Source organism: Carcharhinus amblyrhynchos, chromosome 27, assembly GCF_965287045.1.
Source record: "Carcharhinus amblyrhynchos chromosome 27, sCarAmb.v2.hapA, whole genome shotgun sequence".
Classification (NCBI taxonomy): Eukaryota; Metazoa; Chordata; class Chondrichthyes; order Carcharhiniformes; family Carcharhinidae; genus Carcharhinus; species Carcharhinus amblyrhynchos.
In genome coordinates, this window is record NC_137350.1 from 6,722,964 (window position 1) to 6,744,559 (window position 21,596).

The 21,596-nt window shown below is 46.6% G+C and overlaps 1 protein-coding gene across 1 annotated transcript in view; it reads right to left on the reverse strand.

Annotated features, from left to right (window-relative positions):
* The window catches only part of ace (angiotensin I converting enzyme (peptidyl-dipeptidase A) 1), a 141,046-nt gene extending 127,401 nt beyond the window's left edge, over positions 1-13,645 (reverse strand). Inside the window, exon 1 of the mRNA XM_080213541.1 lies at positions 13,079-13,645. Coding sequence (XP_080069667.1) covers positions 13,079-13,285 — 207 coding nt within the window. The 5' untranslated portion in view covers positions 13,286-13,645. The remainder of the gene's footprint in view (positions 1-13,078) is intronic.
* Between the last annotated feature and the right edge of the window lie 7,951 nt (positions 13,646-21,596).

The window sequence follows — 21,596 nt, forward strand, 5'->3', positions numbered from 1 at the left end:
TTGAAACAATCTGTACTTCAAGGTTCACTTGTTGGTCAAAGAAGCTTCCTTTGAATTCCCTATTGGATTTCTTGGTGATTATCTTATATAGATGGCCTCGAGTTACGCACTTCCCCACAAGAGATAACATTCTGTTGCGTTCAATTTTAGAAGGGAATTTTAAATCAGCTAGTGAGAGTCACAGGCAGATGGAAGTTTACTGCCTTGCCCGCCCCAGGCGAGGATTGCAAAACTGAATTCTCTGTTAGCCTTGGTGGGGTTATATGAGCCTCGCCTGAGCAAGGTTGTAAAATTCTGACCAGTCTTTTTAGGAGACAGGATAGCGAGAAGGGTTAAATGATTCTTTATAGCAAGTTAATATGGACAGTTTGCTCATGCGTGAATGCAATAAACAGTGTTAAGACAAATGAATATGATTTTAAGGTATGTATAGATCAAAGTATTGAATCTATTTTAATATATAAAATGTATTATTTACCTCAATCAAAATACCGCAAACTGTAATGGTAAGATCAGAAGGTTAGAGTTATAAGCTGGGAATCCATTCATGAGCAAAAGTAAGCATTAGAAGTTGCAAGTTTTTGGGACAAATATTGTCCAGACATAAAATAATGTATTCCTAGGGCCCAGAAATCACATATCTCTCTGTCTTCGCAATGTGCTAGTAGGAAATGTTCATCTATGGAAAGCTACCATAGCTACATAGCAACCAGGAAGTATGTTTAGCTAAAATGGGAAGGTTTCTGGATTGAATGGAGATATCATTGGACTGAGTGGCAAATTGTAATTGACAGAGATACTTGTCAAAAACTGGACTGACACGTGAACACTAAACGAAATTGATTTTAAGCTAATGAGGTGTATTTTAGCGAACAAAACGTTTAATTGTTCTGTATTTTGGTTGAGTGTCTCAGGTCTTTGAAGAGGTTTCACAGCCCTGAACCTGCACTGTCTAACCCTTTGGAAACCTCCGAACGGCCGTACTTTAATATATTATTTGTCTTGTATGATTTTAAATACGTTTTTGTTACGCCTTTTGAACAGAGACTTTGCCTTTTGCCAGTTTTTGAATCGTGTCTAAATTTTTAGACATTGGCCAAGTTTTAAAAGAAATCCTCCACTGTATCAATCTTCTCGAAATCTTTCATCAATTTAAAGACATCTGTTAGCTCAGCCTTCACTTTCCAAAAGAAAGGAAATCCATCCCCTTCATTCTCTCTTGCCAAGTTTATGCATGTTACAGATTACTTAGTGATTGAAGCTTTTACATGCATGTTACAGCCTGGAGCTGTAGTAGAGTCTCCAATTTCATTCTATCACATCACTGTCCAGGAATCTCTCCAACTTTTACCATCTGTCATTGGCATGTCTTATAAGGATTTATAAATTCATTTAGCCACATTATGAACATGTCCTTCAAATCCTGGAGGGGGCCTTGAGCACAGAGCTTCTGGCTCAGAGGCAAGGATACTACCCACTGCACCATACATTCCCTCGATAAAGATATCCTCACAGTTCTGCTATCATCCTTATAAATCTTGCTTGTATATCTTTCGTGTCTCTCTATATTCTGTTCATGATGTGAAGTAAAAAGTCTGACAACACCAGGTTTTAGTCCAACCGATTTATTTGATAATACTCACAAGCTTTCGAGGTTTCCCTCTTTGTCAGGTGAATGGAGAGTTCTGGCCTCAGACAGAGCATATAACAGCACAGACAGTTTAGAGATTACTGATTAGAATGCGAATCCTTACACCTAACCTGCTGTTCAAGACCTGAAGTGGCTGACAATGTGAGTGGAAGGAGCACTGATCACAGGTTACAGAGATGTGTATTGTCTCCAGACAGTACAGTAAGTGAGGTTTTGCAAACCCAGGCAAGAGCAGAACTGCGCACCATACGCCAAGTGTGGTCTAACCAAGATTCAATATTTCATTCTATGTTCAATTCCATTCCGCGGGAAATGACTCGGAGCGCTTAATTTGCTTTTCTTTTGGCCGATCTGAGTTGTAATTTTTAATGGCTTGTTTATTGTATTTCCAAATACCTTTGTTCCTCTAGCCCACAGGGAGCTGCAGTTAATATAGAACATAGAACACTACAGCACAAACAGGCCCTTCGGACCACGAGTTGCGCCGATCACATCAATACTTATCAATCCATAGACCTATCTATAACCCCCAACCCCATTAAATCAATGTCAATCTTCCCTTTGAGAGCTTTTTATTCTGCCTGTAAAGTTTTACCACATTTCCTACCTCACCTCACTATTCCTCACCCCTCCTTACTGTCCCTCATCTCACTATCCCCCACCTCACTGTCCCTTATTTCAACACTCATCTCATTATCCCTCACTTCTTCTCACTATCATAGAATCCCCACAGTACAGAAGGAAGCCATTCGGCCCATCGAGCCTGCACCGACAACAATCCCATCCAGGTCCTATCCCCTTAATGTCATGTATTTACCCTGCTAATCCCCCTGACGCTAAGGGGCAATTTAGCATGGCCAATCCACCTAATCTGCACATCTTTCGACTTTGGGAGGAAACTGGGGCACCTGGAGGAAACCCACGCAGACACGGGGAGAACGTGCAAACTCCACACAGTGACCCGAGACCAGAATTGAACCCAGATCCCTGGCGCTGTGAGGCAGCAGTGCTAACCACTGTGCTGCCCCATTATCGTTCACCTTTCCTCACTATCCCTCACCTCTTCTTACTATCCCTCACCCCTCCTCACTGCCCTCACCTCACTATCCTTCACTTAACTTCACTATCCTTCTGCTCATCTCAATTTCCCTCATTATTCATTGCCTCACAACCCTCAACTCATCTTTCATCTGCTGCACTGCAAATCCTCTTAGCTCACCATCACTGCCTCTAGACAAGGTTCACCAGGCTGATATCGGAGATCAGGGGGTTGGCCTATGAGGAGAGATTGAATAGACTGGGTCTGTACTCGTTGGAGTTTAGAAGGCTGAGGGGGGTTCTTATGGAGACGTATAAGATAATGAAGGGGATGGATAGGGTAGAGGTAGAGAGATTCTTCCTGATAAGCAAGGACTGCAGGACTAGAGGGCACAGCCTCAAAATAAGGGGGGGGGGGGGGGTGCTGCAGTTTAGATCGGAGTTGAGGAGGAACTTCTTCACTCAAAGGGTGGTGAATCTCTGGAATTCTCTGCCCATTGAAGTGGTGGAGGCTACCTTGCTGAATATATTTAAGTCACGGGTAGATAGATTTTTGATAGACAGGGGAATTAAGGTTATGGGGAGAAAGCGGGAAAGTGGAACGGATCCACTTCAGATCAGCCATGATCTTATTGAATGGTGGGGCAGGCTCGAAGGGCTAGATGGCCTACTCCTGCTCCTATTTCTTATGTTCTTATAATAATTAGTGGGTAATCAAATTCAACAAAGATTACTTTACATTAAGTTGACCTCATAAACAGGGGATCTATTCAATATAATAACCCTATGTACATTTCATCATTAAGTTCCTTATCGTACATCCTGTGCTTCAATTAAACTTTGCATTGAGTACGATATAAACAGCAAACATTAGCAGTATCTATGTTTCAGGGCTGTCATTGTGTGATACTTAATTTGTTATTGAAATTGTGCTCCGTAACTGTTATTCTTTCTTGTTTAATTATTTGTTTCAGAGTCCTGTATCCATCAATTCCTTAATATAACGCGAGCGATACATTTTGTCCTGGAACTGGTTGATAACTTCCTGCTTCTGGGACTTTAATTGTTGGTTTTCATTTGTACGAAGGACATACAGACTCTCCCCTTTGAAGCAAACACCCTTTGCAGTAAGGTCATTCCTTCCTCATGCAACCTGCAGAATCCATCGAACCTGAACTTGAATTAGTCTGGGGCAGAAGTGCAGGGCATAGGGCGATTAGAAAAAGTCGTCATGATTTGGAGATACCGGCGTTAGACTGGGATGCGCACAACACCAGGTTAAATTCCAACAGGTTTATTTGGTAGCAAGAGCTTTCAGGATGCTGCTCCTTCACCAAGCAGTCAGTTTTATACCTTGCTTGAATTTATTTTGCTTGCTGTAGAAAATTGGGTTGAGCGTCGTATGGGCTTTCAAGGCCCTTTTCATCCATTCAGCATTCCTTTCCACGTTCAAGTTTCACCTCTGCCTGTGATCTCGTCCCACCCATTAATGAGCCACAGGCCTCAGAGCAAAGCAGCCCATCCCACAAATGATCCAAACAGGAGAAGCCTGTGTCCTTGCACTTCATTATAAACACTGACTGAGGCCATTCACCCCCTCATAGTCTGAAGAATCTAATTGAATTTCACTACCCTGCTCTCGTTCAACTGTTGTGGCTCTCTCTCTCACATTCTGAGTCGGTATGAGTGTGATGTTTCTTTGTTCCTTCTCTTGCCTACCAAGATGTAACGAGGTGCACATTGTGGAGGCAGACCCCAAAATTGTCTGGTCTGAGAAATTAACATAGAATATAGAACACTGCAGCACAAACAGGCCCTTCGGCCCACAAGTTGCACTGATCATATCCCTACCTATCAGGCCTATCCATAACCCTCAATCCCATTTAATCCCATGTACTCATCCAGAAGTCTCTTAAAAGACCCCAACGAGTTCGCCTCCACCACCACCGATGGCAGCCGATTCCACTCACTCACCACCCTCTGAGTGAAGAACTTACCCCTGACATCTCCTCTGTACCTGCTCCCCAGCACCTTAAACCTGTGTCCTCTCGTAGTGACCATTTCAGCCCTGGGAATTCCTAGAAATGTCAGAGCAGTAACTGTGTCCTGCTGTCTCTGTAACAAGGGGCAACATTGAGATCCCTCCAATGCACTATGAGGTCGTGAACACATTGCCAGGACTAGTGAACAGGACGAGTGCTGCCTACAACGTGCTTCTTCCCTTGATTCTACGTTACAATTGTAACTACACTTCATTCCAATTGCAATTCATTACAACTACATTACAATTGTAACTACACTTCATTCCAATTGCAATTCATTACAACTACATTACAATTGCAACTACACTTCAAAGCACTGTAAAGATTCTCATGATTTTCTCCCAAAATCACAAAAATCTTTAGCTAACTGCATATTCTTCCTCTTTTGATTATACGACAAAGCCAGGAGGATATCTTGACTTTGAGAAGCAAGAATTTTGCCCCGTCTCAGAACCACCCCCAAAGTGTCAAAGCATCAATAAACGAAACGGCTTATAGGCATCTGCCAATGGTTAATCTGTGATTGAATACTCTGCGTTTACCTGGGCGAGTGCGGCTCCAACAACACTCAAGATGCTTGACCCCATCCAGGACAAAGCAGCCCAGTTGATGGCGACACTCTCCACAAACACTCACCGCCAATGAACAGTGCAGCAGTGTCTACCAACTGCAAGATGCATTACATAGAAAATAGAAGCAGGGGGAAGCTGTTTGGTCCATTTGGAGGCAAAAATGATTTGGCCTGGGTCGCAAAGGCAGCATGCATCCCAAAGAGGCAGACGTGGGCCAGCCTTAAACTGAGCCTTCAAGGGGAATAGACGGGCATTTCTGCTGTTGCAAATGAGACTGCAGAATACTATTTTGCCTCCCTGGTGCAAGGCTATCTCAGAGTGACTGCAGGGCATTCCGGAGGGGGAGTGTGAACAGCCAGATGTTGTGGTACACGTAGACACCAAAGATATAAGTAAAATACAGGACGAGGTGCTACAAGCTGAATTTAGGAAGCTACGAGTTAAACTAAAAGGTAGGACTTCAAAGACAGTAATCGCAAGATTGCTACTAGTGCCATGTGCTAGTCAGAGTATGAATGTCAGGATAGCCAAAATGAATACATGGCTTGAAAGGAACAGGTCGAGCCACAGGCTGGGAGAAGGGAGGAGTGTCTTTGATTTGAAGAGGTGGCAGAACCAGATGCCATAAGGCGAGAGGGAGAGAGGAGCAAGTAGCAGGAGTCCATGGCTTAGGTGTTGCAGTGTGATCAGAGCTACTGCTACGAATAGGGCTGCTATTTGTCCATGCCCAGAGACACCTTGGCACTGCCTACCAGGCATCAGGCAGTACCCAAGGGAGCAGGACTTCTTGTGCGATTGATGGGAGGTGGTGGGGGGTGCCGCTGCCACTCTACATTGGGATCAGTCTGGGATGGAGGGAGGGCAGTGATTGGGACAGGCTGGGCGTGGTCTCCTTTCAGGGTGGGGTCTGCCCCTGGGGTGGTAGGGGCATTGTCTCCAGCCAGCTAACTGTCCTGTCTGGAGACAATACACATCTCTTTAACTTGTGCTTAACCCTCTCTCCACTCACATTGTCTGTGCCTTTAAGACTTGATTACCTGTAAAGACACGCATTCCAACCACTATTTTCTAAATTGAGTTTGTGGCTTTATATGCCCTGTTTGTGAACAGAAATCCCACTCACCTGATGAAGGAGCAGCACTCCAAAAGCTTGTACTCCCAAATAAACCTGGTGTTGCGAGACTTCTTACTGTCTTTTCCCAAATAGCAAGCAGTAACTAGTGACGTATCTCAGGGGTCAGTGCTCGGATCCCTGCCCTTCAAAGTACATATTACTGATTTAAGACAAGGGAACTAAATGTAATATCTCTGTGGTGTAATGAGGTAAAACACAAACTCTGGTCAGTGAACTAATAAAGATTTATTAACAGAATGGCAGTACACACTGCAGAGTAAGGAAAAAGGTTTTAACTCCACACATTCAAATCTTCGACTCTGAGGAAGCAGTCCAATCAAGTCTGAGTGAGTCCCCAACTTGGCTCTCAATTGGACTAGCAGGTCACATGACCCTTTCATGGAAAAGCTTCTTAAAGGGTTTTTACACCACAGTCTCCAAATTTGCAGATGATACAAAGTTGGGTGGGAGGGTGAGCTGTGAGGAGGATACAAAGATTCTTAGGTGTGATTTGGACAAGTTGAGTGAGTGGGCAAATGCGTGATAGGCGCAGTATAATGTGGAGGTTATTAATTTGATAGCAAATACAGAAAGGAGGATTATTATCTGAATAGATAGAGATTGAGAGGGGAGAGTGTGCAATGAAAGCTGAAACTAAACATGCAGATGCAGCAAGGGGTGTAGAAGGCAAAGTGTATGGTGGCCTTCATGACTGCCCATGAGGGGGTAGTTAAGAGTCAACCACACTGCTGAGGATCTGGAGTCTTATGTAGGCCAGATTTCCTTCCCTGAAGGACACTAATGAGTCAGACAGGTTTTTACAACAATTAGATCTTTAACACTTATTGTCTTCAAATTTCATCAGTTGCACTGGCAGGATTTGAACCTGAGTCCTTAGAGCATTATCCTGGGTCTCTGGATTACTAATACCATTATGCCACCATCTCCTCTTGCCATTACATTGTTAAATGTTTCCTCATTTATTTAACTGAGAGCTCTTTCCCAATTAATATACTGCCTTACTCACTCAGTTCTAATTTACTAGCATTTCAGTGCTGCAAATTATTGAAGCTCTGAGTGACAGGCTTGGCAGAGACAAACTAGGCTCGATAGCAGAAGCATTAACTTTCTATTAAAGCAGTCAACAAGAGAATTTAATGTCAGCCCTTTCACTAAGTGTTCGACATCATTCTTTATTTGTTTTCAAGGTCTCTGACGAGAAATGAATCACCTCTAATGGGTGCAATAAAATTGTCAGTCAGGTTGATGACCCTCTGAGGAAAGAACCTGAAATATTGGACAGAATTTTATTGGCCTCAGAGGGGCATGTTGGGACATGGGACCATTGGACAAATACAGGAGAGTCGCATTGGGACAGCCGCCCAGTGCAGTCTCTCTCTGCCAAGGCACTTTCCCAGCAATGGGCTGGCACGTAGATCAGCCTGTTTATTGCTGTTGGCATCTTACTGGTGGCAGGGTGACCCGTCCCCAAAGTGCGGTTTAACGAATGGAGGCGGTGGGTGGGGAGAAGGCGTTGGAGCCTGAGACCTGGCGGCACCAAAGAGAGGGTCATTTGCAGGAAAGGAAGGCCCTGTGGTTCCCATGGTTTTCCCAGATGTGTTTCCCATGATTTTCCCAGATGTGTTTCCCATTGGATCTTCAGTCTCTTGAATTTTTAATTTTTTTTGGGATTTTATTATTGGAAGCAGCAGATCTTCTGCTTACCCCAGTAGATTTGTTGATACTTCAGGTTGGCTGATTGGGCTAGCAGGACCTGTCTGCCATTCGCCATCATAGAACAGAACCATAGAATCTCTGGAGTGCAGAAGAGACTAATTGGTCCATTGAGTCTGCACTGACTCAGAGTACCTTACTCAGGCCTTCTCCCCATACATTTACCATAGCTAATCCATCTAACCTATACATCTTGGGACGCTCAGAGACAATTTGCTATGGCCAATCAACCGAACCTGTACGTCTTTGGACTGCTGGGGAAGTCATGATGTGGAGATGCCAGCGTTGGACTGGGGTAAACACAGTAAGAAGTCTCTCATAAGAACATAAGAAATAGGAGCAGGAGTAGGCCATCTAGCCCTTTGAGCCTGCCCCGCCATTCAATAAGATCATGGCTGATCTGAAGTGGATCAGTTCCACTTTCCCGCTTTCTCCCCATAACCCTTAATTCCCCTTGTCTATCAAAAACCTATCTACCCGTGACTTAAATATATTCAGCGAGGTAGCCTCCACCACTTCAACGGGCAGAGAATTCCAGAGACTCACCACCCTTTGAGTGAAGAAGTTCCTCCTCAACTCTGATCTAAACTGCACCCCCTCCCTTATTTTGAGGCTGTGCCCTCTAGTTCTGTTTTCCTTTCTAAGCGGAAAGAATCTCTCTATCTCTACCCTATCTAGCCCCTTCATTATCTTGTAAGTCTCTATAAGATCCCCCCTCAGCCTTCTAAACTCCAACGAGTACAGGCCCAGTCTATTAATCTCTCCTAATAAGCTAACCCCCTCATCTCCGGTATCAGCCTGGTGAACCTTCTCTGTACTCCCTCCAAGGCCAATATATCCTTTAGCAAATAAGGGGACCAAAACTGCACACAGGACTCCAGCTGCAGCACCAAGTGCACCAAAGTTGACAAATCAGAAGTTCTCAGAGATGAAAAGCCAGTGTCCAATTTGCTACATTAAACAAAGAACTAATTTCACACTTCATGTGTAACATGGTGACTGATAGCTGGCAGAGTGGAATAAAAACAGAAGGTGCTGGAAATACTCTGCAGACCTGGCACCTTTTTGGAGCGAGAAATACAGTTAAGATCTCCAATCTGTGACCTTTCATTGAAAGGTTTTGTTCACAGCAAAACAGGAAAGGAATGCCGATATATTTCCCAATCCTGCTGGGCTGGGATTTGCAGGTGCTTGCCTTTGTGTACATACCTTGCCCTTATTCTTGTCGGTCCTTCAGCCCAGGGTTTAACACGGTGCAGAGGCTAACTTTCCAATGTTATTTCTTTAAAGCTAACAGAGCCAAACTCCTTTGCAACCGGGGGCTGGGCCTTGCTGGGTCTTTGTTTAACACTACACGGGAACAGTTTAGAACAATGAGAGAGGCCAACTGGAACTCTGCGAACTTATCCCCAGCCCCAAGTTCATTCTCACCTGCCCAGGTGGAAACTGACACACCTGAGCCAGCCGCTTTTGCTTTCTGTCTTGCCTTGATCTTGCTGCCACCTATCGCCCTGTGAGTTTAGGTTAAAATGACCTCTTGTAATTCCAGCACAGGATGGGGTCTGGCAGTGCCGCACGTCTGACTGTACAACAGAAATAGGGACTAGCCCACCATTGACTGGGAAAAGCCCCTCCCCCAATGAGAAACTGCTGTGACACTGAGTGACTTAGGTCAGCAAGTGTCTGAGACTGGGTCAAGGAGCCTACGATGGGGAATCTAGAAGGTAGCCTGAATCTCGGTTCTCATCATTAGCCTTTCTGAATGGGGTGTGGGGATATTAGATTGGCCATTGAGACCCCATGATTAATACACCAGCAACTTTCAATGTCCAAACTAACAGGTGATGAATGTGCGCTCAGTGTGTAATGCAGTGCTCCCAGTTCTGATCAGTTGCCAAAGTGAACGAGGGTCCAAGAGAAAAAGGAAAACAAATGGCCAGACTATGAGGTTTCTCGTTGTCATTGATAGATTCCTGCTGTCGTATGCTGCCCCTTCTCGGTCATTCCCTTTGACCACTGATGACCTAGGATGGGAATGGAGGGATATGGTCCCCAGAAGGGTGGGGGATTTAGTTTAGTAGGGCAGCATTGTGGGTGCAGGCTTGGAGAGCTGAAGGGTGTGTTCTGTAATTTTCGTTGTTCTTTGTACTTTTGTTCCCTTGACCCACCTTTCACACCCCTTCAGATACTTAGACAAGCTGTCCCACGATGGTTAGATCCTGCTTCCATCATCCCTAAAACCTCTCTCAGAACTTCTCCCTGCCCCTCTCTCTGCCCCTCTGACCTGCTCTCTGACCCGCTGTCTGATCCTTTCCTTGATCCTCTCCCTGACCCTCTCCCTGACCCTCTCCCTGACCCACTCCCTGACCCTCTCCCTGACCCTCTCCCTGACCCTCTCCCTGACCCACTCCCTGATCCTCTCCCTGACCCACTCCCTGACCCTCTCCCTGATCCTCTCCCTGACCCACTCCCTGACCCTCTCCCTGACCCTCTCCCTGACCCTCTCCCTGACCCACTCCCTGACCCTCTCCCTGACCCTCTCCCTGACCCACTCCCTGATCCTCTCCCTGATCCTCTCCCTGACCCTCTCCCTGACCCTCTCCCTGACCCTCTCCCTGACCCCCTTCCTGACCCACTCCCTGATCCTCTCCCTGACCCTCTCCCTGACCCTCTCCCTGACCCTCTCCCTGACCCACTCCCTGACCCTCTCCCTGACCCTCTCCCTGATCCTCTCCCTGACCCTCTCCCTGACCCTCTCCCTGACCCCCTTCCTGACCCACTCCCTGACCCTCTCCCTGACCCTCTCCCTGACCCTCTCCCTGACCCTCTCCCTGACCCACTCCCTGACCCCCTTCCTGACCCACTCCCTGACCCACTCCCTGACCCTCTCCCTGACCCACTCCCTGACCCACTCCCTGACCCTCTCCCTGACCCACTCCCTGACCCACTCCCTGACCCTCTCCCTGACCCTCTCCCTGATCCTCTCCCTGACCCACTCCCTGATCCTCTCCCTGACCCTCTCCCTGACCCTCTCCCTGACCCTCTCCCTGACCCACTCCCTGACCCTCTCCCTGACCCACTCCCTGACCCACTCCCTGACCCTCTCCCTGACCCTCTCCCTGATCCTCTCCCTGACCCACTCCCTGACCCTCTCCCTGACCCTCTCCCTGACCCTCTCCCTGACCCACTCCTTGACCCCCTGACCCTCTCCCTGACCCTCTCCCTGATCCTCTCCCTGATCCTATCCCTGACCCTCTCCCTGATCCTCTCCCTGACCCACTCCCTGACCCTCTCCCTGACCCTCTCCCTGACCCTCTCCCTGATCCTCTCCCTGATCCTCTCCCTGACCCTCTCCCTGATCCTCTCCCTGACCCTCTCCCTGACCCTCTCCCTGATCCTCTCCCTGACCCACTCCCTGACCCTCTCCCTGACCCACTCCCTGACCCACTCCCTGACCCTCTCCCTGACCCTCTCCCTGACCCTCTCCCTGATCCTCTCCCTGACCCTCTCCCTGACCCTCTCCCTGACCCACTCCCTGATCCTCTCCCTGACCCTCTCCCTGATCCTCTCCCTGACCCTCTCCCTGACCCACTCCCTGACCCTCTCCCTGACCCTCTCCCTGACCCTCTCCCTGACCCACTCCTTGACCCCCTGACCCTCTCCCTGACCCACTCCCTGACCCTCTCCCTGACCCTCTCCCTGACCCACTCCGTGACCCTCTCCCTGACCCACTCCTTGACCCCCTGATCCTCTCCCTGACCCTCTCCCTGACCCTCTCCCTGACCCACTCCCTGATCCTCTCCCTGACCCACTCCCTGACCCTCTCCCTGACCCTCTCCCTGACCCTCTCCCTGACCCTCTCCCTGACCCCCTTCCTGACCCACTCCCTGACCCTCTCCCTGACCCTCTCCCTGACCCACTCCCTGACCCTCTCCCTGACCCTCTCCCTGACCCTCTCCCTGACCCCCTTCCTGACCCACTCCCTGACCCACTCCCTGACCCTCTCCCTGACCCTCTCCCTGACCCTCTCCCTGACCCCCTTCCTGACCCACTCCCTGACCCACTCCCTGACCCTCTCCCTGACCCTCTCCCTGATCCTCTCCCTGACCCTCTCCCTGACCCTCTCCCTGATCCTCTCCCTGACCCACTCCCTGACCCTCTCCCTGACCCTCTCCCTGACCCTCTCCCTGATCCTCTCCCTGACCCTCTCTTGGACCCACTGACCCTCTCCCTGACCCTCTCCCTGACCCTCTCCCTGACCCTCTCCCTGATCCTCTCCCTGACCCACTCCCTGACCCTCTCCCTGACCCTCTCCCTGACCCTCTCCCTGACCCGCTCCCTGACCCTCTCTCAGACCCACTGACCCTCTCCCTGACCCCCTGACCCTCTCCCTGGCCCTCTCCCTGACCCACTCCCTGACCCTCTCCCTGACCCCCTGACCCTCTCCCTGGCCCTCTCCCTGACCCTCTCCCTGACCCACTGACCCCCTCTCTGACTCTCACTAAGACGCACTGACCCCGACTCTCTCTGTGACCTCAGGCTCACCGTCAGACTCACTTTCTGAGGGAACTAAACCAAGTGCAGTGAAATGAGTGCCTGCACTGACTGGCAGTGAATCAGTTAAATGTGGGAGAGCACTGTGTATGAGCCTGTGAAGTGAAGAATTACGGTCGTACTTTCAGGATGAGGCACAAACCGGATCCTTCCTTAAATTCCTGCAATTAAAATAAAATCCAAAACCCTGGGATCGAAGTTGCTTCGATCTGCTATTTGAGCTGAAGTGGCCATTAGGGCCTTTATTTGTGTGTTCATTATTGTCATTATTGCGTGTGATCAGTAAAAAAGAATGGGGTTCCCATGCCCATGTGTCTAAACAGATCCTGGACTCTGGTACAGTAGATGGTTAATAAGAGAATAAAGGTGGTACCTGTTTCTGTTGATTGCACTCAGTCAAATTGGTGTTGTAGTCCCAGCTGGCTGAGACACTCTTGAAGTTGATTTCTTCAGCTGAGGTGTTGAAATCGCTCACAAATAATGATGCTCCTGCTTCATCCTTGGTGTAATTAGGAAAAGAGGCAGAGGACACCCCAAAAAGGAGGACCGATGCGAGGAACCAGGACGTAACGGTCTGCATTTTGTGATGACAGTTCCTCTCTCAGTCTGTACTCCAGCTCCAGCCTCTTTAAATACAAACGTGTCCAGCCCAGGCTTCCCAGCTCTGATCTGCTGATAACACATAACCTAACAGCACCGTTCAGAATAATAAAAGCTCTCCTTAGTTGTTTCCTTGTTTTACTGCGCTCTGTGTTCAAGGCACCTCCCAGAGCCATCAGCTACCCCAGCCTAAACAGATTTCTTCACATCTGCCGGTCTAGTTGCTCCTGCTGTATGAAAGGTTGCTTCATGCTACACCGGAGTGTTGGAATAAGCTGAATCTTGCTCAGTCTAACACTGCCTCTGCACGGTAGCATAAGGAACCTTACACTGAATTATTTCTCCCCCCCTCTCTCTCTCACTTACACATACACACACCCCATGAGATAGACTCTCTCCAGAGCTGTGACCACTAATCCCATTTCTTCATCCTTTGAGCAGAGTGCAGCTGCACATTACATTGATTTATATCGACGCTGAACAAGGACACACACACACACAACACACACAGACACAGACACACACACAGACACACACACAGATACACACGCACACACACACACACACACACACACACACACAGACATACAGACATGCACACACAAACACACAACACAGACACACACACACACAGACACACACACACACACAGACACACACACACACACACACACACACACACACACAAAAACCCAGGCAGTTTCTGCCTGGCAATTCTTTCACTGACCAATTACGGCTTCTGCCAGACACGAAAATTTTGTTTTTTGTTGAAATGTATATTGCGTTTGCGTCGTGAAGTTCAGCAAACAGAGAGCCATGGAATCAATTCTCTCCCCCACCCCCCACCCCCCATCCCCAACTCCCAGCCCCTCCATCCACACCTCAAGCCCACTTCGCAAGGTTGAGAATGGCAATTTTTTCACCCGAGGGATTCAAGGGTTTTCACACATTTACATCGAATGTACAGGATAGAAATGGGTCAGCTTGCCCCAGCTAGTCTTTGATGTTGTTTATGCTCCATACGAGATGCCTCCTTTCATTGCACTTCCTCAGTCTTTCCTTCCATCCCTTTCTCTCTCATGTGTCTACTGAACTCCCCTTAATTGCATGTTATTTTCCTCAACTGCTCCTTGGGGTAGCTAGTTTCAAATTCTCACCACTCTCTGGGTAAGAAAGTTGCCCTTGAATTTGTTATTCAATTTAATAAAGATGATTCAATAGTCTCTCATTCCAGTCTCCCTCACAACCAGAAACACCTTCTGAAAGCCATAGGCTTTCAAACCTCTTTTTAATCTTAAAGTTCTCTTAACCTTCTCTTTCCTGAAGGATAGAGACCCTGCCAGTTTAAAATTCTCTGCTGTTTGGTCCTTGTATAAAGGAAGAAGAGTTTGTGAGTAATTCTAGGTGGCGCAGGCAATAAAACCTGGAAAAAGTGGGTCGGCAAACTATTTTTGATGCGATTGGGTGGATGGTCTGTCAATCATATTAAAATGAGGTCCTCTCTTAAAATTACATTGACCTCAAAGTGGCGAGGTCAAGGGGCATCCTGCTTTGTCCAAAGTTAAACTTGGAGTTAGTTCCTGTCACTCCCACACTCCCTGGCCCCAAATAGTGTACATTCAGGAAAGAGGGCAGGGGTTAGGCATGAGAAACCCAGAGATGAGTAGAGTATGGTTATGGGGGTTTTAGGGGGAGGGGGTATTTGTGGATTAGTGATTGTGGGGGGGTCGGGGAACCTAACAAATTGCAGGGGGTTTAGACCTGGTGGGAGGGTATAATTGCAATGGGGTCAGGCAAATGTGGGTTGGAGATTGCAAAGGTAGGAGCACAGGCCTCAGTGATGGGGCTGGGAAGATCTGGAATGAGGAATAAAGTTTACTGGTTAGATCATTAGACCTGACAAAGCACTGCTGCTCCCCCAATGCTGGGGAAGAGTCTAATGGCACAGAAGAAGGCAATATTGGGGTTGCCTGGGCGAATGCTTCTCTCCTCCTGGCCAACGAGTAATGCTATAAAATTATCTGTCCTCAAACTGTCCTCATCTCCCTTGAACAGCTGTAAACAAGGTTATATTAAAACAGGCTCCCTTCTCTCACCTTAACCTCTGTCACATCTCCTTTTCACTCCTTTACTCTCACCCTTTCTCTTTCCCTCTCGTTGCTCTCATTCAATTCATCCAGGCCACAGAAAGCAGATCAGTGAATGGGGGGAAATTCGCGGACGTTTCTGGAAAGTCCGCAACACTTCGGGATTTTGCATCTTTCTACAGGTGATAATTTGATGACTGTGTCTCAGGTCACCTCATCAGAAACCTCCAGTCCCCACACCACTGGGTGTTCAGTAATACTGGAGTTATAATGAAGGAAAATGTCGTAAACTAGAACTAGAGGGCACAGCCTCAAAATAAGAGGGGGGGAGTGCAGTTTAGAACGGAGTTGAGGAGGAACTTCTTCACTCAAAGGGTGGTGAATTTCTGGAATTCTCTGCCCGTTGAAGTGGTGGAGGCTACCTCGCTAAATATATTTAAGTCACGGGTAGATAGGTTTCTGATAGACAGGGGAATTAAAGGTTATGGGGAGAAAGCAGGAAAGTGGAACTGATCCACTTCAGATCAACCATGATCTTATTGAATGGCGGGGCAGGCTCGAGGGGCGAGATGGCCTACTCCTGCTCCTATTTCTTATGTTCTTAAACATTAACCCATTTTTATGTTTCAGAAGCCAACACCCCCAGTCCCAGAATTTCTGGATTAAATCCATTTTCATTTTCTCTTCACTATTGACTCAGGAAGGTGAGAGCCTGAAGCTGCGGTTGAAGGGATACGAGGCTCTGTGCAGGGATTAGAATGATGGGACAAGTTATTTCATTCCCACGTGACTAAGTAAGAATGTGTCAGGCACCTGCTTACTTTGCGACAGGAATGCCCAGAGTTCATCATCTGTAACTGGCATTGATCTTAATCCAAGATCAATGAACCCCACCCCCATGCTCACTGGATTGACTCAGGAAGATCTTTGTTATTGAAAAGTATTAAGGGATTTGGGTAGAAGGAATTATGTCACAGATCAGCCATAATCTCATTGAATTGCAGAACAAGTTCAAGGAGCTGAAAGTTCTCTTCCTATGTCCGATAGTTCTTTTTTTTAATCATTCTCCCTATTTATCACTTTGTACAACCTTGTTCCGATCTGCCTCTCATTTTCCAACATTGTTCTAGTTCATTTCTTTGCCATTTCATTCATCTCTGATCTAACAGTGAGTGTTATTTTCTGTCCCTAGTTTGAAGTCAAGTAAAGAGCCAATATTTAAACCCCACAAAATGCCAGGCACTAAGCTCTGTTCAATCTGGTCTGTGTTAGCTGTGGGTATATCATATGCTGTCTGAGTCAGGAGATTGTGAGTTCAAAGAGTTAAGTGTAAAACGCGAGGTTGACAGTTTTGGTGCAGCACTGGGAGAGTGTTTCATGGTTGAAGGTACTTTTTTTTTGGATGAGATGTTAAGTTGAGGCTTTGGGCCTGATTTCTATCTCTGAATGGTGTTTTAAAGTTTATTTATTCGTGTCACAAATAAACTTACATTAACATTGCAATAAAGTTACTATGAAAATCCCTGAGTCGCCACGTACTGCACCCGTTCGGGTACACAGAGAGAATTTAGCGTAGCCAATGCACTTAACCAGCACGTCTTTCGGACTGTGGGAGGAAACGGGAACACCCGGACGAAACCCACGCAGACACAGGGAGAACGTGCAGACTCCACACAGACATCGACCCAAGCTGGGAATCGAACCAGGGTCCCTGGCACATTGAGGCATGAGGTGGAGATGCCGGTGTTGGATTGGGGTTAGCAGTGTAAGAAATATCACAACACCAGGTTAAAGTCCAACAGGTTTATTTGGTAGCACGAGCTTTCGGAGTGTCACTTCTTCTTTAGGTGAGTGGGAATTCTGTTCACAAACAGGGCATATATAGACACAAATTCAATTTACAAGATAATGGTGAGTCTTTACAGGTAATCAAGTCTTAAAGGTACAGGCAATGTGAGTGGAGAGAGGGTTAAGCAGAGACTAAAGAGGTACCAGGACAGTTAGTGAGATTTTGCAAGCCCAGGCGAGTCGTGGAGATTACAGATAGTGTGACATGAACCAAACACCCCGGTTGAGGTTGTTCTCACGTGTGCGGAACTTGGCTATCAGTTTCTGCTCAGCGATTCTGTGTTGTCATGAAGGCCGCCTTGGAAACAATAAAAATACAATCAAAGTTGAGAGTTTGTGACCACTGTGGAAAGCCTGCTGAGGCATCAGAAACATTTTGGCAGATAAGCGTTAATGCTTTGACACTTTCAAATGACATTATTAGATGCTGTATGTAATACAGATGTGTTTTTAATGAAGTGACTTACAGTATTTTGTCCTGTAAGAGTAAGCTGACCATTGCATTAACCAGTATTGTGTAAGTGTTAACATGTAGTACAGACTTCTCCCAGTAGCAAAATATCTACAATACATTGTGCAGAAGAATGTGCTGGGAAACTCTCCCCCCATGTTTTTGACTGAGATTTAAATGTACTGATATGTTTTACATTGAGAAAAAGCTCTCCTGTTAACATTGGAGTCCAAGAGGGCATAGGCAAAAGTCATAGTTGAAAGAAGGGTTGGAATGAGGCACTCACTGAATGTTAAAATGGCGGCGTGGGCTTGTTGGGCCGAAGGGCCTGTTTCCTGGGCTGTATTATTCTTTGTTCTTATTTCAAAAAAATCTAACTACCTGCTCCACTCTACTGACTAACAGACAGTCTGCTTTGGAATAGAAAAGACGCAAGCTACAGCTGATGCTGGGCGAGTTCGGCAACAGAAGTTGAAAATATCGTGCAAAGGGCAAATATACGTCAGTGTGAAAGCATGACGCGATTGCCGTGAATGGCTTTTATGAATGAGAGATTTTCTTCAACGTGAAGTATCTTTGAATATGGCAACTCAATTAGGTGAAGGGATAAGGGAAGTAAAAGGGTATGGAAGGAGCATGTGGGCATGGAGGGGGAATGAGTGGTATGGGGATAATGAGGGAGAATGGATGGGTCTTGGGGAATGAGGGGGCATGGAGGCAGGATAGGGTAGGTAGGGGTGAAGCCTGGGGCATAAGGACAATGTTGGGAAGCTTAGCCGATGAACCAACCAACCAAGGCACATTGTCTAACAAGCCCGCCATAGCACCCACACCCCTCCAATGCCATCTGAAGACTAGGAAAAGCTGAACCCTACCTGTCCACAACTCCAGGAGAGGAAGTTATAGTGGTTATAGCGATGTGCTTGAGTTTCCAAACTCGGGAAATGGCCTGACTCACATTTCCCAAGCCCAATGTGAAAATACAGCCTCTTCCCTTCCCTTTCTCTTGGGTGTAAATGATTCCCTGGAACTGTTTTGAAGAAAAATGCCTTGGTCAATATTTAACCCTCAGTACATACCTGAAAACGATGACCTGATCTTTCCACACCACTGTCCCTGAGATCTTACATTTCTTACAATACTGCACTTCTGAAAATGATTGCCTTGGTTATAAAGTATTCTGAACATTCTGAGGTTTCTTTCTCAGGTTCTTGGCCCAGTGAGCAGTTTGATTTCAACTAAGGGCGTTCCCTACAGAACTCTGCCTCAAGAGATGGGTTTGATATCATTAGATTTATGAATTGCTGATCCCTGTCACTGTCCATTACCAAGGATAGAAACTAATGATCTAATGATCTGCTGAACATGTATCCTCGGGGTAGGAATGGGGAGAGAGAACAAACCTGCCTCTGCCCCCAATCTTCATTCCATCACACGACGTAATGTGGGTCATTTAATTTTGCTCAGTTATTTGACTTCTGCCAATATTTTTTCAGTCCCTGAGGATATTTTTGATATAGATCATTAACTGGAGCTTCTGTAATGGATGAATGGGTAAAGGTACACTGTTATACCTTGTGGAAGAGATAATGAAAGAAAGTCTTGCATTTATATAGTGTCCTTCCAGACATCACAAAGCATTTGACAGCCAATGAAATATTTTTGAATTATAGTCAGTGTTCCAATGTAGGAAATATGACAGTCAATTTGTACACAGCAAGATGCCACAAACAACAAATAATCGTGACCAGATAATGGATTGTGATAAAAGTTGGACAAATCACCAGAGAGAGCTTTGCCATTTGTCCGCAAAATGGCGCCGTAGGATTTGTCACAGCCACCTGAAAGGGTCGACAGAGTTGAAGTTTAAAGTCTTATCTGTAAGATGGCACTTTGGGCAGTGCAGCACTCCCTCAGTACTGCACTAGAGTGTTCATCTGCTTTATGTGCTGAAGTCACTGAAATGAACTTTGAACTCACAACCTTTGGACTCAGGGGTGAGGGTAACTCCTCTGAGCAGGGGTTGCCAAGTTACACCCAGGTTGATTCCTTGACGGAGCTGAGTTAACTTAGTCCAGCCTGGAATAGGAGTAGATGGGAGAAGGTAGCATAGTGAAAACACAACTGGACCAGTAACCCAGAGTGGTTAGGTTGATTGGCCACGCTAAATTGCCCCTTAGGGGGGCTAGCAGGATAAGTGTGTGGGGTTATGGGGATAAGGCCTGGGTGGGATTGTTGTTGGTACAGGCTCAGTAGGCTGAATAGGGCGCTGTAGGGATTCTATGAATCTATAATTCTAAGTGAGACTCTGCTGTCAGAGATTCAGGCCATTGAGTTCAACAGTTTCTGACTGTTAACTCTGTCCCCACTATGTTTAACTTTCTTCACTTGTTTCGGGGTTTTTTAGTTAGCAGTACACCAGCCCTGGGCACATCTTTAGCTTCTTTTCTTGACACCCCCTCCATTCCCTGGAAGGCTGGATCCTCTGTCGCTCAATCTTTCCTGACTTTCACCCTGTCGCGTCTCTTCCTTTTGCCCTTTGCCCAGAGCCTAGATCTCAAACTTGTCTCCCGTGGAAGGTCACAGAGCTGAAATGTTAATCCCCTTTCCCGCCCCACAGATACTGTCCGGCCTGAGTTTTTCCAGCATTTCCTGTTTTAATTTTAGACGGGAGATGTGTTGCATTAGCTGAAAGACCAGGCTGTATTGGAAAGAGCAGTAAAATTAACAAGAGAACTGGGTGATATTGTACAGGAACTCTACTCACCTAATCCTGTACTATGCAGTGCTGTGAGATGTAGGGAGTATGAATCACTGATGTTTGCATGTAAGAGCTGGCGACAATTCTAATTTTCAGCGAAATCCCACTAGTTACATAGAACATAGAACATTACAGCACAGTACAGGCCCTTCAGCCCTCGATGTTGCGCCGACTATGGAACCAATCTAATGACCCTCTAACCTAAACTATTCCAATGTTATCCATATGCCTATCCACTGACCATTTGAACGCCCTTAAAGTTGGCGAGTCCACAACTGCTGCAGGCAGGGCATTCCACGCCCTTACTACCCTCTGAGTAAAGAACCTACCTCTGACATCCATCCGATAATTATCACTCCTCAATTTAAAGCTATGTCCCCTCGTGTTAGCCATCACCATCCGAGGAAAAAGGCTCTCACTGTCCACCCTATCTAACCCTCTGATCATCTTGTATGCCTCAATTAGGTCACCTCTCAACCTTCTTCTTTCTAATGAAAATAACCTCAAGTCCCTCAGCCTTTCCTCATAAGACCTTCCCACCATACCGGGCAACATCCTGGACCCTTCCTGGCCACCTCTGCACCCTTTCCAATGCCTCCACATCTTTCTTATAACGCGGCGACCAGAACTGTACGCAATACTCCAAGTGTGGCTGCACCAGAGTTTTGTACAGTTGCAACATGACCTCACGGCTCCGAAATTCAATCCCTCTACCAATAAAAGTTACATCAGGATATGATCAAACCCAATGGCATTATTGAAGACTGTGGTGAAATCACCTGTTTAAGACAATTTCTTTTAACAATTCACAATGGAAATAACTATCGGGAGGGATATTGAAACCAACAGATGATTCACTATCATCCATTCTATACAAATACACAAAATTAAGATCAATCCCACTGTGTTGATGTAGCTTTGCGGTATCCACTGTTTAACACTTGGGTCTTTAGCAGTATATTTTAACTAGATTAACACTTCCACTCAAACAGTGTGACATTTCACACCAACATGAATCTACAAATCGTCTTCAAAATAGAAGACTGTCCCAAGCTGCTTCACGGAGTCAAGAGGCGAATAAGAACACATCACACCCATCTGTTAATATCAATGACAGCCATGTATAGGTTTAACCCCGATCCAA